General features: G+C 36.9%; 1 protein-coding gene across 4 annotated transcripts in view; it reads left to right on the forward strand.

Annotated features, from left to right (window-relative positions):
* Window positions 1-3,597: 3,597 nt before the first annotated feature.
* The window catches only part of LOC131061451 (K(+) efflux antiporter 2, chloroplastic), a 211,011-nt gene continuing 199,398 nt past the window's right edge, over window positions 3,598-15,210 (forward strand). Inside the window, exons 1-5 of one of the 4 annotated variants that reach the window (XM_057995145.2) lie at window positions 3,600-3,756; window positions 3,892-4,010; window positions 4,732-6,804; window positions 7,833-8,001; window positions 8,338-8,428. In XM_057995145.2, coding sequence (XP_057851128.2) covers window positions 4,745-6,804; window positions 7,833-8,001; window positions 8,338-8,428 — 2,320 coding nt within the window. In that variant the 5' untranslated portion in view covers window positions 3,600-3,756; window positions 3,892-4,010; window positions 4,732-4,744. Of the gene's footprint in view, window positions 3,757-3,891; window positions 4,011-4,731; window positions 6,805-7,832; window positions 8,002-8,337; window positions 8,429-15,210 lie in introns of all 4 variants that reach the window. The other 3 variants (XM_057995148.2, XM_057995146.2, XM_057995147.2) reach the window with 3 other exon arrangements.

A 15,210-nucleotide genomic window follows, 5' to 3' on the forward strand; every position in this document is an offset into this window, starting at 1 on the left:
TTTACTAGTTGAAATAAATTTTTTGTTGTCGCACTCTCTTTCATTTTAGAAACAGATAGTAGATGAGGTTGGTGGGTATAATTCTCTATAGTATAAACATGCATGCATACCCATGAAGTATTGTCTACTACCATAACTTTGTCTAAAGAAAATGCAATAAAGTTTGACTCTCTTATTTTTTTTCTTTACATCTTCTTTTTCAACCTCAGCAAGACAACTTGCCCATTCCCATCCACTGTTCACTGAAAATGTCTATTAGGATAGTTAGGAACTTTCAAAAAGTGTAATAAACTACTAATTGATGGGAAATTTGTCATAGCACGCCCTCTGCTCAAAATATAAAAAATAGTGCTTAACTGAACAACTTTTCCCAGTTGTTCTATTTGCATTGCTTTTCCAAAACTAGCTTCAATAGAACCTTTAACTTCAACAAGCTTCATCTGTATTTTCTCATGAAAATAATTCTCTTCGACATTCCTCACATGCTTACATTCCTCCTTTGTTTTCCACCTTATCACTGATTTTTCAACCCCGTCTATCATTTGTTTTTCATAAACTTTACCCATATGCTTTTCTATGGTGTCAAATTTTTAGCTGCAACCTAATTTCCTTGTTATGTTTCCAAGTGCAAATCTTACACCTGCATTCTATTGGAGGCTCGCCTTCAATTGGATTCTCCACTGGTTCAATGAATGGATACTTTGATGCCCAATTAATTTGAAAATTCCTCACTGACATATCCCACTCTCGATCCTTTTTTGATTATGGTTCACCCTTTTTTGATATGGCTTTTCTTTTCCCCTTCCGTACATTATCATCAACGACATTATCACCCAAGTTGATTATATCATTCCGGCTAACTTGGGCATCTACCAGATAATCTTCTTCAAGATCATCCTGATCTGAGATATCAGGTTCGCCGTCGTCTTCAACATGCGGTGTAGGTGGCGAATTTTGTACTTGTACTTGTGATAATGTACCTTCCTGATTTTCACCACAATCTTTTCCAATGCCAAAGTACGAAGACAATGTTCTATTTTTTGTTGGCCTCTCATGGCCTTCCCCACATTCAGGTTTCCTACCCTTTTCCTGTTCGACATCTCCAACGAAATAAAGGCTGCCAAAAAAATATCAATGTGTTGAAGAAGCAATAATAGACTATAATGTATAATATATGTTTCATTGGCCCTACGACCTACAATCTAGATGTCTGGGTTTTGAATGTTCCCCCTGAGTCCTGACTACTTGGCACCGACGGGTTGCCATTGAATAAAAATGAACTCAACAATGCTAACAAATATAGATAAATTTAGAAGAATATTATAACACTTCAAAAATATGATCGCTCACCTTTAGGTCACTGGCAGTCGCCAATGTAGTCAACAACAATGATTTTCCTTGGTTTGAAACTTTGCTATTGATTAGGAATTCAGAGCCTAGAACCCACCAGATTGTGTTGAGATAGGTCTGATCTTTGCATGTATTTATACCAATCCTTATATGGCGAATTCCACAGGAATTTTATATGGTATACAAATATTTGGCGAATCTCGTGTAACTATAACACGACTTATGTAATTTTCGAGGTGATTATAAGTCGTCCAAATAATTGGCAAATACAATATAGTTGGTGAAAGTTGGGGTGAATGGAGACACACGTCGGCAAAATGTTGGGCGAATTGGGTCCTCCTGGGTAACAAATCTTCACATGCCTATAGGCGAATTATTGTCGTCTATTAAGGCAACCTCAGAGAGTGTAGGCGAAAAAATTAAATTTACCGTGTGTCCACCGTATATTGTATTGGCGAAATCATCGCATAAAAATATTTAATTGCATAAAACATATGGCGATTGGGCCGTGACTTTGACGAAAATTGATAATGTTCTGGCGACATGGCCACCCCCAATCGGTACAAAATATTCGCCATTTCCCAGGTCGCCGGTGTGAAAAATTTGCCATTGGCGAATATTCGCCACTAAAGTAAATTCTGGAAAGAAGGCACCCAGATGAAACTAATGAAACTACAAAGATCAGGCACCCCAACAACTAGCCCAGAGAAGGTGCAGGCCACCCCAACCACGACTTCGAAGCCACCACCATCCTCTGTATTGTCTTCATTAGCTGAAACCCTAACTCATGAGCCTCACCCTCTGTCGTTCCCACTCCCACTCGCCATAGTTTTTTAACCCTTATGGGGCCAAAAAGTTAATCTCAAGGCACTGTACAAATAAAGAAAAGTAAGTGTGAATGGAGATGAAATAATGATAAGTGTAAATAAAAATAAAAATAGTAAGAATCAGGCCATAAGTCAAATCTAACACAAAAGTGTACCACTTGTTCATATATATTTGCATTAAAAGCATATAACCAAAATAAACAAAAAAATCTAAACAAAAAATAATAGAGACATAGAAATTTCACCATTAAAATTATAATAATATCTCTTAACACATTTAAATATACAATGTTCAATTTCTAATAATTTGATTTGAGGATCCAAAAACACATTATGATATTCTTTATGAGCTAAGAAAATTTATTAGATAAATAAATTTCATTAAAATTGATTACATAAATCCAATATATATATATATATATATATATATATATATATAACTGAAACATGACAGTCCATAAATTCCAATTTATTTGGCATTATCTTTTATAACATATTCTATGTTGGCTTTGTGACAATTTTTATTTATGACAAAGTTTTTTAAGAAGAGCATCTTTAATTAGTTAAGTATAATTGGGTGTAAGAGGAGGTTATGACAATTCTTTAATGTCTATTTGGAGGAAGAATATTGCAATATTTAATTATTTATAAGCATATTATAATGTTGAAATTTGTGTCTAACTTTCATATAAGACAAAAACTTTTAGATTCTTGAAGATCAAAGATGAAACTCTTTTTGGTTTTTCTAGGACAATCTTATATGATAGTAGATTTTTGAAGAAGAAAGTTCCAAGAGATCATATTTTTTATACAATTTTGTGGAGAGAGTATTATCTTGTTCAATATAAATCAACTCCAACATTTCAATTCAATTATATTTATACATGTAAATATAAAATAATTTAATAAGTTGTACCAATATTTTACTATTATTTTGTTCAATATAAATGAACTCCAACATTTTGATTTAATTATATTTCATATATGCAAATACTAAATAAATTTATAATATAATTTATATTAAATTTAAATGTATTTCAATATATTCAAATCACATTTATGTAAAAATTATTTAATTAAAAAAATACTTAAAATCGTATATAATATATAAAATATTATATTAAACATTAATATAACTTGTTTAGGTAATTTTAACTGAAATCTTCTAGATTAAAAATATGAATATAGAATTCAATTAAAGTTTTTATTCGTTTTCATTTTTGCTCCAAAGTTTTACTAAAACCCATTTTTGCACACGTGGAAAAATACACGCTTAAAATTGTCTAGGCATCTTTTCAACTCAAAAATATCTCGTTACTTTTGCACGTCAGACCCCGTCAAATAAAATTATCTGTTTGTCCATAACGTCCCAACTAAAAGAATATTCAAATCTATATACGCTTCCATTAAATATTGAATTTCTACATATGCGGATTGTAAGTTTTCGCTCCATTTGATTATCTCCTCCTCCGTGCCGCAGCCATTTTATTTAGCGTTGGACTTCTGTCAAAAGACACCAAATTTGCACGACAAAAGACAGTGGGGCACGAACAGCTAAAATATCCGTCAAAATTTACAGGTATTCCGTAAAAAAAACCTCCGATCTTAAAACCCTAACTGAGGCTACCTATCGAAACTTCGGATGTCTTCTTGACCGTTTTTTTAGTGTTGTGAGTTATTTATTTTGATTTCTATATCACGAAAACTTTTCTAGAGTTTGACAGGGAGCTATTGAGTACAGAGTTTTTGTCTGTTAACGTCAAAGTATATGTGAAATTGACACGGCAAACGACGGCGGGACATTTCAAGCTCAGATATCCGTCAAATTTGCAGGCATGAACGAAGATTTTGATTTTAAAACCCTTCACTGAACATTCTTATTTTTAGTTGTTTTTGGTTAGAATTCTTTTGAGCAAATCAATGATTGGAGTTTGTATGTGTCTGTATTTGTTTATATAAATAATAAACAAATACAGACAAGTGATAATTGCGACTGATTGATAGTTAAAAAAAAGAGAATAAAGGATGACTCTAATGATTGTATTAAGCATTGCAGAGAATCTCTATAACTATTAAATAGAGTACGAGTTTAATTTCATATTGTCTCTCATTTTTTTTCGATTTTACAAGGACCTTAGTGTAAAGACCTAAAAGCTTACCTAAAGCTTTGGCAATCCATAATGCGAAGAATTTTAGCATGCCTAACAAATTTGCAAATAATTGCTGAGCTTTTTTATTTCCTAAGCATTCTATTTGCTTTAAAAAAAATTAATTAGTTAATAAATAAATGAATAGAAGCATTTAGTCCAAAATTTTTATTTAAAACGACAGTTAATTTTTACAGAGAATCTATATAATTATTAAAAGGGCTGAAGAATTTGGGTTCAGATAGTTGTGGCTTCTGGATAGAAATTTGGAGGAGTATATTTTCGTAAGGTTTTGATTGCATTATGGAAAGTTGGGAACATTTTTTAATAATGCCTGTTTGATTTTCTGTTTTTATGGGGATGGAATTAATTTAAAAAATGTACTAATTTATTTATTTTTCTGGAAGCTTGACGGAAATAATGGAGTCTATACCTGGCGCCCTGTACGGTCGGGGCGTTGTGAAACTAGAGGTCACGGGTCTGAATTCCCGCAGTCCTCCTAAACTATTGTTTTCACACAGAACGGGGCCTGGTTTGGTTTCTTCATTAAGTTCAACAGATAAATTGCAAATAGTTAGCAGCAGGGTTTGTAGATTGGTGAAGGCAAGTAAGGAAAGGGATGATGTTACTGTGACTCGTAGAACTAGTGCATATATACACAGAATTTGTCTTAATATACCTCCCGGGTCAGTGAAATTTAGACGAAGAAAGTTTGTGACGAGGTGTGAGTCGGAGGGAAGCGATTCACTGGCATATGCTGATAGGATGGAAAATAATAATGCTGGGGAAGGCAATGATAAAGGATCAGAGGGTTTTGGCGAGGGCAATGGTGAAAATTACAGTCAGTTCTATGGTGAAAGTGGTGGTGAAGCCCTGGGGAAAAGCACTGAGATAGAATTGACAGGGGATGCTATGGGAGTGTCAGAAAATGTTGTTTCTTCTGTTGCTATGGCATCAAATTTAACAGATGACAATGTTAAAAATTCTGGAAGAGGTGATAAGGAGGCAGAAAAGGGTTTTGAGGAGTTTATTAGAGGTGAGGAATATTCACTGGAGTCAACAAAAGAGTCATTGGAAGATGCTTTGAAGAAATTGGCGGATGCTAGGAAGAACAGTAACATGTTTGAAGAAAAGGCTCAAAGAATCTCTGAGATGGCAATTGCATTGAGAGACGAAGCAACAGAGGCTCGTAAGGATGCTGATGATGCAATAGCCATGGTCCAACAATTGATTGGTGAGGAAATTGGAGCAGAAGAGGCATTCAACAAGGCTAAGATGGCGGTCTCTGTTGCAGAGACACAAACAAAGTTAGCTCTAGCAGCATTACAGAAAGCACAGGACAAGATCAAAGAACAAGTGAGATTAGTAGCATCCAGCACCCTAACAGATACGGTTGCAAGTACAAGAAGTGGAGATGAGGGAAATGTGGGAATTAGTGAGGAACTATCTGATGTCTCTGTTAAGTTTAATGGAGATAAGGCAAAAGTGGAGAAACTTAATGGCCATGAAACATATACTGAAATTACAGAACAGGAGGATCAAAAAACATCTCAAGAATTGGAATCTTCTTCCAAATTGGAGGAAGAAATTGCACTGGACATGTTTCAGGATGAGCTGAGGAAGTGTGAGGTTGAACTTGCAAAACGTGAAGCAGATCTGCACCGCATCCAGTCATCGAAGCTAGAGTTGCAAGTAGAAACTGATTGTTTAAGTCAGATTGCAGACAAAGCAGAAACAAGAGCATCACAAGCTGATGAGGATGTTGCAAATGTGATGGCATTGGCAGAAGAAGCAGTTGCCTTGGAGCTTGAGGCTGCTCAGTGTGTAAGTGATGCACAATTAGCTCTTCAGAGAGCCGAAAAATGTGCTGCAAATGCTGGTCAGAGTGTTTCAAGTACCAAAGATGATCTTGTAGAAAAACCAGATTTAGACACTTTTTCAGAGAAGGGTAAAATGTCCACCCAAGGAACTGAAATCGATGTTGATGCATCCCTGGAAGGTAAAGGGAATGGTATTGCTGTTGATGGAAATGGTGGAAGAGAAGAGGAGACAGTTATTTTACTTGAGGAGATTCTCCCTGTAAGAGAAGAGACATATTCAAGAACTTCGCATGTTGGCCATGTTGTGGAGGAGCTAGATAGTTCTGTTAAATCTGGGCATCATGAGACTTTTATGGCCAAGACAGAGGTCAAAAAGGACATTGAACACGAGAGAGTCAAGTATATATCAAAAGAAGCAGAACAGGACAAATCAAATGTTTCATTTCAGCAAAAAAAGATGGAGACATCAAAGGATGTTGCTAACAATAGTATTCCGAAGACATCCACAAAGAAGTCCTCACGTTTCTTTTCTGCATCTTTCTTTTCTTTTGAGGATGATGGAGCAGAGTTCACTCCAGGCACTCTATTTTCTGGATTTGTTTCTTCACTTAGAAATCAGTTGCCAAAGCTGGTTGTGGGAGTGCTACTGCTTGGTGCTGGGTAGACCTTCTTTACCAAAACACCACTCTTTAATATTTTGTTTTATTAGAGAGCATTACCTTCTTGGTGTAATTTTTTCTAGCTACTTTACCTTTTTCTTCTATGAGTACTTGTTAAATCACTTCTTATGCAACATAGACATATGCATGTGCATTGATTGCAATCAGAGTTTTCCTACAAAGGTGCTCTGGGAAAAATCACAGTCATACTTGTTCAAATATGTTATGAATGGAAACAAATAATGTAAATGATAGAGTGTGTCTATCATTCAGAGTCCGAGATACAAGAAGGATGATTTAAAGGAGACAACACACCATGTTAGAACTGTAAATTGCTTTATTTTATTATGCAAAACTAAAATTGATGTACAGAATTCAAGATGGCAGATGTGTTGCAAGATGTCTATTTGTTATCACTTATCAACTTATTTATCTTTCAAAAGAATATTCATAGTACAGTAATATACAAGTGTGAAAGATCTTATGTCTTGGTAGTTAGTAGTTAGAAGAAGCAGAACCATTTGTCTTCAGTTGATTCATTTCCTTTTTTTTTGTAAATTTCTGGGAACACTGTAGAATGATTGCATAGAATAGGGCTGACCTTGTTGGAGCTCTGAGACATGATTGGAGAGCAGTTAGGATGTCACTGTATCTCTACGTATTCTATGAATTATCTTAAAGACAGTTGTGAAGATGATATATAGCATTATATAACACCATTGCAGCATCACTCGATCAAAGTCACAGGTTCTCTTGGATAGTACCCTCTGGCCTTATTTTTTAAAGACTCTTCATGGGGAACCTTAGTTCTAGAGTCATCTATTGTGTTTTTTTCCATCATATGCTTTTATTTGTTTCAAAGCTACCTTTGAGGAGTCTTAGGTCCCAGGCCATGGGTTCTGTTTTATTTCTATTATAAGGTTTTATCATCCAAGGTTAGATTTGTATTTGGTTTTTTTTTCGTTCTAATGTCTGCTATTCCTTATTTACTTTCAACATAATATGCTAATTTATCTGATCTTCATGCAGGGTAGTTTACGTTAATAACAGAATGGATAGAGGCATGCAAGTGATTCAGCCAACAAGTGTTGTGAGTGGTATTGAAGAAGTTACAATGACTGCAAGGCCTTTTGTAAGGGAGCTCCATAAAATTTCTAATCAAGTGAAGAGCCTTATAGAAAAGTTACCACATCAGGAGGTCTGTACATCGTGGCTCCCATTATTTGATATTCTGTAGGTCTTTTTATCCTGTTTACAAATTTAAGTCACCATTCTTTTTTGGTAAGCTGTTACTTTCAGATGGAAAATTCTTCTGTCATAAATATTTTTTGCTCCTAAATAAGCGTGGATTAGAGTGTAAGCTTTTTTGTGTTGTGTTTTCTAGTGTGGTTGTAACTGGATCAATGATTGAAAATTATTTTTTGGGATCTTGCTGTGAAATTCTATTTGGCTTTAGATAAACAATAATTAAACTAACCAACAGATTCACTTTTCAACGTCTTTGCTGACCTAATAGAAGAACTCACATTGACAGGTAAATGAAGAGGAGACCTCCCTCTTTGATATGTTGTGGCTTCTCTTAGCAAGTGTGATATTTGTACCACTATTTCAGAAGATCCCAGGCGGTATGTATGACAATAGCTACAAAGATAATTTTTTTTAAAACAGTGGTAGCCCGTTAGCTACTGATTTGAATTCACATGACGCAAATTACTTCCATATAAATTCAGATTAGAAAATTGTTTTCATTTTAGAAACCAATTTAGGAGAAAACTCAATTTATCTTGATTGTACACCATGCCTCTTGTGATTCTGTGATGAAACCCTGAAAGTGATAAGAGTCATTTATAGTAGAGTAGCAGAAATTGTTTTGGGAAAAATTGGCAAACCAAAGGATAAAGATTTTAAAAAATATTGGTATTTAATTGGGAAACCAAAAGTTCAAGATTTTTTTTTTTTAAATTTGGGATTGAATCAGGAAATAATTGGATTTTAAAAAATAACTGAAAAACACAAAAAAGAGAAAATCCTGCTCTTTTTTAAATTTAAAGGCATTTTAATAGCCTAGAGATATGGAGAGCAAAGAAAAATAAGAACTTGCCTATTGAATTTTGAAATATAGATTTTTTATTTTATGTTCATATTGCTGATTACATTTTTTTGCACAATGCATAGTGCATAGTGCATAAATGATAACTAGATATTAATAGTTTTCATTTTTTCAATTGCAAATAACTTTGTACAAGTCAACTTATAAACTATGTAGAAAGTTTCAAAAAGTCAGATGTAGCCAATGACTCTGCTGCAATGAAGAAAGCTGCAGGTCTTGATGATGAAGCTCCGGGGTCTCAAAACTTAACCTGTAGGATGAAATCTCTATAAAGACAGTCACAAAATCATTCAAAGGCTGCCTTTTACAGTTCTGAAAATCACCGAACCCTGGTTGAGGATGCTCTGCACCAGCAAAATTCTCAAGAAAAAACTGTCTGAAGGATGAATTTTAATGACTTTGGCATTTACATTGGTTGGATGGTTCACCTAAGGAGCTGAAATGATATGTCCATCTGGTACAACTTGAAATTTTTGTAACTTGCAAATGCTAAGGACTTAATGATAGCCTCTTATTGTGCAACAGGTGCGAATATTTCTTTGAAGTCTATTCCTTAGACTTGTGCATAGCCTTTGCACACGAGTCTCACCTTGTTCCTCTTGACTTCCTGTTGTGACGTATTCACACATCGCCCCATTGCAAATGGGGACCCCTACTTTTTTGCTTTCTGGGGTTTGTTTCTAGGTCTTTTAGGGTTTTGTCTATTAGCCTTTGCATGATGAGGGTTGCCAGAGGGATCGCTAAGAGAGCAGGCTCTGTTTTAGCTAAAGGTGAGTCAGTGGATGCTCTGGGTTAGGGTCATCTTTGAAAGCCTTCCCGAGGACAAGGTTTTGTTCTTGTTGCTAATTGTGTTTTGTTTGAGGAGGTCAAGGAAGCTTGGTGAGTGAATATTTTCTTTAAGGTCTGAGTTAGGTCAAATTGGTGAGTGATGAAGTCTGGAATGTCATCCTGATCTTCAAATGTCCTGAAATTTGGCTAAGTTTGGAATGTCACCTTGATCCTGAAATTTGACTAAGTCTGGAAAATTGAAGAATCCTCCAAAAACTAGATTTTGCATTATAACTCCTGGAGGTCCGAAACCACTCTCAAACATCTTGATAGTATATATGGAATATAACTTAAAATGTCACTTATACTAAAATGTTATATTCCATATATGAATCCTGACGGAGAGTCCAAAATGTCAAATTTCGCTCCTGACCCTTCCAAAGGGTCCAAAGCGAATTTCAATTTCGCTCCTGACCCTTCCAAAGGGTCCAGAGCTAAATTCTCCATAAGACATTCTACTTTGACCCAAACTTAGAACTAACTCATTCCCAGGCATTGTTGAGGGCAAAACACTTGTTTGGATGAAGAAATGTGAGAAATGAAGTCAAGATTTGAGCCTAAATGTGAATTTCACTCCTGACCCTTCCAAAGGGTCCAAAGCGAAATTCTCCCTAGACACTATTTTCTCCCTTGTTTGAGCTAACATCCTTGTTCCTTGGACATGGTGGGGATAGATTGATATTTTCTTGCCTCAAGAAGTGATTGAAAGCATTGAGGAATGAAGATTTTGACCTAAAACATGGATTTCGCTCCTGACCCTTCCAAAGGGTCCAGAGTGAAATTCATATTTCCTCTGCTTTGCTCCTTGTCTTGACCAAGTTTGAAACCTCTATTGCATGGTATGAAGGGCTTGGATGCATATTTGACTTAGGAAGAAGGTTTGAAGTGACAAAATGATGGAAATTAGCCTGGAGGAGGAAATTCGCTCCTGACCCTTCCAAAGGGTCCAAAGCGAAATCCTCATTTGACCCTTGAAAGGCAAAGTTTTCAAGCTAATTTGGTGGTAAGTGGACTTGATTGTGGTGAGAAGAAATTGGTTAAATCAAGTTTGAAGTAAGTTGAGGAGGAAAGAGGTGTGAAATCAACCCAAAACTTGAATTTCGCTCCTGACCCTTCGAAAGGGTCCAGAGCGAAATTCTTAGAAGACACCCCCTTCTCCCTTGAGTAGACCAAGATCTTAGTTTCTAAGGCATATTGAGAAGGTTTTGACATGTTCTTGCCTTAGGAAGTGAAAGGAAGCATCAAAATGTGAAGATTTTGTCCAAGATCAAGAATTTCGCTCCTGACCCTTCCAAAGGGTCCAGGGCGAAATTCTTGCAAACACCTATTTTTCCCTTAGAGGAGGTCAAGTCGTTGGTCTTTATGGCGTGGATGGAAGTGAGATAACATGTCTTTGCCTTTTGAGGTGGTTTGGAGTTGGAGAGATGAAGAATCAAGCCTAGAACATGATTTTCGCTCTTGACCCTTCCAAAGGGTCTAGAGCGAAAATCTCCATGGACCTCATTTTCTTCCTTGTTTGGCCAAGTTCTTAGTGTCCAAGGCATGTTGGAAGAAAGATGGACATGTTCTTGCCTTGGGTAATGATTGAAAGCAATAAAAGGTGGAGATTTTGTCCTAGAGGGGGAAATTCGCTCCTGACCCTTCCAAAGGGTCCAGGGCGAAATTTCACAAAACCACTCTTTTCTCTCAAATTTATGCTAAGTCAAGTGTGGGCTAGGGTAAATTAAGATGGGAGATGTCTTTAGGCATGACTTTGACTTGTTGATGATCTTCAAATTTGAAGGAATTGAGCAAAAACATGAATTTCGCTCCTGACCCTTCCAAAGGGTCCAGAGTGAAATTCTTAAAATCATCTATTTTCCCTTCAAAGCAAGTCAAGTCTTTGGTTTTTATGGCTTGGATGGGTGTGAAGTGGTGTGATCTTGCCATCGAAGATGAATTGAAGTGAGAGGAATGAAGGAATAAGCTCAAAATAAGAAATTCGCTCCTGACCCTTCCAAAGGGTCCAAAGCGAAATTCCTTAAAACACCCTTTTCCTTTCATTTTTATGCCAAGCTTAGCTTAGACCTAGGTGGGAGAAGTTGGGGGATGCCCCTAGGATTGCCCTTGAATGGATTGTTGCCTCCAAAAATGAAGATTCTAAGCTTGGACAAGGATTTCGCTCTTGACCCTTCCAAAGGGTCCAGGGCGAAATCCCTTATAGGTCTTGTCCCTGGCCATGTTTTTTAGCGAAATTCTCCTTTTAGCCATTTTTGAGGCCAAGTAAATGTTGTCAAGCAAGTTGAGAGATAGATCCAGAGGTGAGAAGCAAGTTAGAATAAAGTGAAGAGGAATGGAGTTGAGTGAGGGAAAACAAGCAAAACATGAATTTCGCTCCTGACCCTTCCAAACGGTTCAGAGCGAAATTCTTCAAATCCACCATTTTCTCCTTGGGTGAAGCCAAAACATTGATTCTTGTGGCATGGTTGAAGGTGGAGTGAGGTATTCTTGCCTTGCAAGATGATTTGAGGTAAAGGAAGTGTAAGATCAAGCCTAAAACTAGAAATTCGCTCCTGACCCTTCCAGAGGGTTCAGGGTGAAATTCACAAAAATTTCCTTTTTCTTCCAAATTTGTGCTAGGCCAAGACCATGATCAAGGTAGATTGGGCTTAAAGATTGCCACAAGCATGCCTTAGAGGGGATTGTGAGTGAAAGAAGTGAGTATTTTGAGCTAAGGGAACAAATTCGCTCCTGACCCTTCCTAAGGGTCCAGGGCGAAATTCTCAATTTTACCTAACTTGCTCATGATGAAGGTCAAGACATGGATTCCTAGGCTTTGGACAAGAGAAAGATAGCATATGCTTGTCTTAGAGGCATTTGAGCTTAAACAAGAATTTCGCTCCTGACCCTTCCAGAGGGTCCAGGGCGAAAATCCCAAATAGGCCCTGTCCTTGGCCAAGGTCCAGGGTGAAATTTTATGGGGCCTGTCCCTGGGAAGGATTTCAAGCGAACTTCATTTTGATAACTCTTATTGATGATTTAAGGTAGAAAGTGCTATGTTAAATGAATTTATTATGTATCCTTAATCATCTTTTGGTTTATTTTGCAGATAGAAGAAGACCAGGCCAGGGCAAGGACGACCTCTTCCAGTCCATCATCATCAAGGATGTTCCACAGGCAAAAGGGAAGACTCAAGGTGCTTTGAAGCATTGGAAGACTAGGAGTGTTCAATGAGTTCAAGTTAGCCTCAAGACTTCATTCTTTCACAAGATGACAAAGAAAGGGCTTTGCCAACACTTCCAGGCGGAGGTGTGCTTCTGGAGAAGAAAGACTTGACAATAAGGAAGCTTGGTCAAACAAAGGAAGTACATCATTCATCATGTCAAAAGACAGAAGAGGATCAACCAAGTCACAAGCGTTAGACAAGGTGGCATCCCAATCATCATTCTTCTAGTCGGATTGGTCCACCTCAACATGATCAGATTCAATGTACCTAATTTACTGGAGGCGGCACAAACTTCGATGTACCTCCTAAACCCTAAACCCTAAACCCTAAACCTAATTAATAGAGAAAATTAATTAAAGGTCAGAGATTGATTAATAGAGAATAGGTAGTAGAATAGCAGATAGAATAGCAATTAGAGTAGATTAGGAAGAGAAGGCAAGAAATTGTTGCCTTGATTGTAAATGAACCCCCTTTTCATTGAAGATACGGTGAAATGTGTCGTTTCTTTGCAATATGCATGGTCTCTTATTGAATCTTCATTGTAGATGATAAATGATTAGATTGAATGAAAGAATTTATTGAATGCACTCGCATGGAATCCCCCTAGTCCAAACCACTAGCCTCTTGCTGACTGTAAGTGCGCCTTGCGTGGTCAACTGGCATAGAATGAGCTTAATCTCGAGTCGTTACACGTCTATTGTTCATGCATTAACTTGAATGATGATCAATATCTGATGGTATCTGATTTGAATATATTTGAAGCATCCCTCAGAAGATCACATTGAGTTGGTGTCGGATTGTTCAAGCCTGATGGTGAGACCCAGCCCAGTAGGACTCCACCTAGTCGTTCATCCATCTTCTTGCATTCTAGGTCTTAGAGTAGACTCTCTAAACTCTGTACCTTTTGCCATTTCTTTATCTTCCAACTAGTAGATAGGATTCAAGTTCCAGCAAATTAAACTCTCAGGCAGTCAAATGTAAGTCCCCTTGTGATTCTAGCAAAATCACATCATACCACGATGAGCTTATCCACACGTAGAGACCTTACATACAAGAGCCTTGGAGTTGCCTCGATTGATCCTTCGACGAGATCTTCAGTAGTCAGGAAACTTTGTTCAAGAGAGGATAAGGTACCTTTAGGTATTTTATTTTGTGTTCGCATGTGCACGAAAAACACATCAACACTTCCCCATCTCCATTTAACTTGATTTGGAAAATCCATTTGGTTCCAATGACATTTTTGTCCTTAGGCCCTGGGACAAGTTCCCATGTTTCATTCTTCTTGATTTCATCCAATTCCTCTTCCATAGCCTTTATCCAAAACTTATCTTCACTTGCTTCTGTGAAGCCCCTTGGTTCTATTTTGCAAAGTAAGTAAAAATGTCCATGTTCTGTTGTGTTAGCAAGCCTCCTCGTTTGAATCTCTATATCTATGTCCCCAATGACCAAGTCTTTTGGATGGTTCTTTTGCATAAATTTAGATGGAGTCTTATGTGGTGCTCTGGGTGGTGTCTCAGGATTTTCTTTCTCAGGCTCCTCTTTCTCAACTTCCTCCTTTGATTCTTCTTCTCTGCAAACATCCTTTGTTTGAGGAACATCTTGGGATTCTTTATAATGTCTTCCTTCATCAACCTTCACATTTGTGCTTTCGACAATCTTGTGTAGCCTCTTGTTGTAGCATTTGTAAGCTTTACTTTTTGTGGAGTAGCTAAGGAATATTCGTTTAACAACTGTAGAATCAAATTTGTCTAGATCTTCTTCATATCTCTTTATGTATCATATGCTTCCAATTTTTTTGAAATGCTTAACTATTGCAGGGCTCCCTATATGGCGTTTTATCATCATTTACTTTGATTTGTGCACAATTCAAGATGAAAACAGCTGTGTGAATTGCATCTTTCCGAAAGTATCAGTTATCTTTGATTCATTTAACATGGTGTTGATGTGTCTAAAATCACTGAACTTGCGACTTCATCCGGCCAACGCAGAATAGAAATGCTAAGAATCCTATCCTCTCTTGAGATAAGGAAATCCCCAGTGCTGTTTTTAATTGATCAATGGGGATTACCTCAATGTTTCGGTTGTCAGGTCTTGACTGGATGATAGCTTAGTGGTTTGATGTGTTTTGCTAGAAACACAAAGGGGACTTAAGGTTAGACGGACGGCTTCGGAGTTCCCTAAAGTTTAACAATCCTATATCTTCTGATTTCACTTGGGTTGATACTATCTTAGCTTGACTGTATGGTTTCTTCTTGATAAAAAAA

This window comes from Cryptomeria japonica, chromosome 8 (genome assembly GCF_030272615.1).
Source record: "Cryptomeria japonica chromosome 8, Sugi_1.0, whole genome shotgun sequence".
Classification (NCBI taxonomy): domain Eukaryota; kingdom Viridiplantae; phylum Streptophyta; class Pinopsida; order Cupressales; family Cupressaceae; genus Cryptomeria; species Cryptomeria japonica.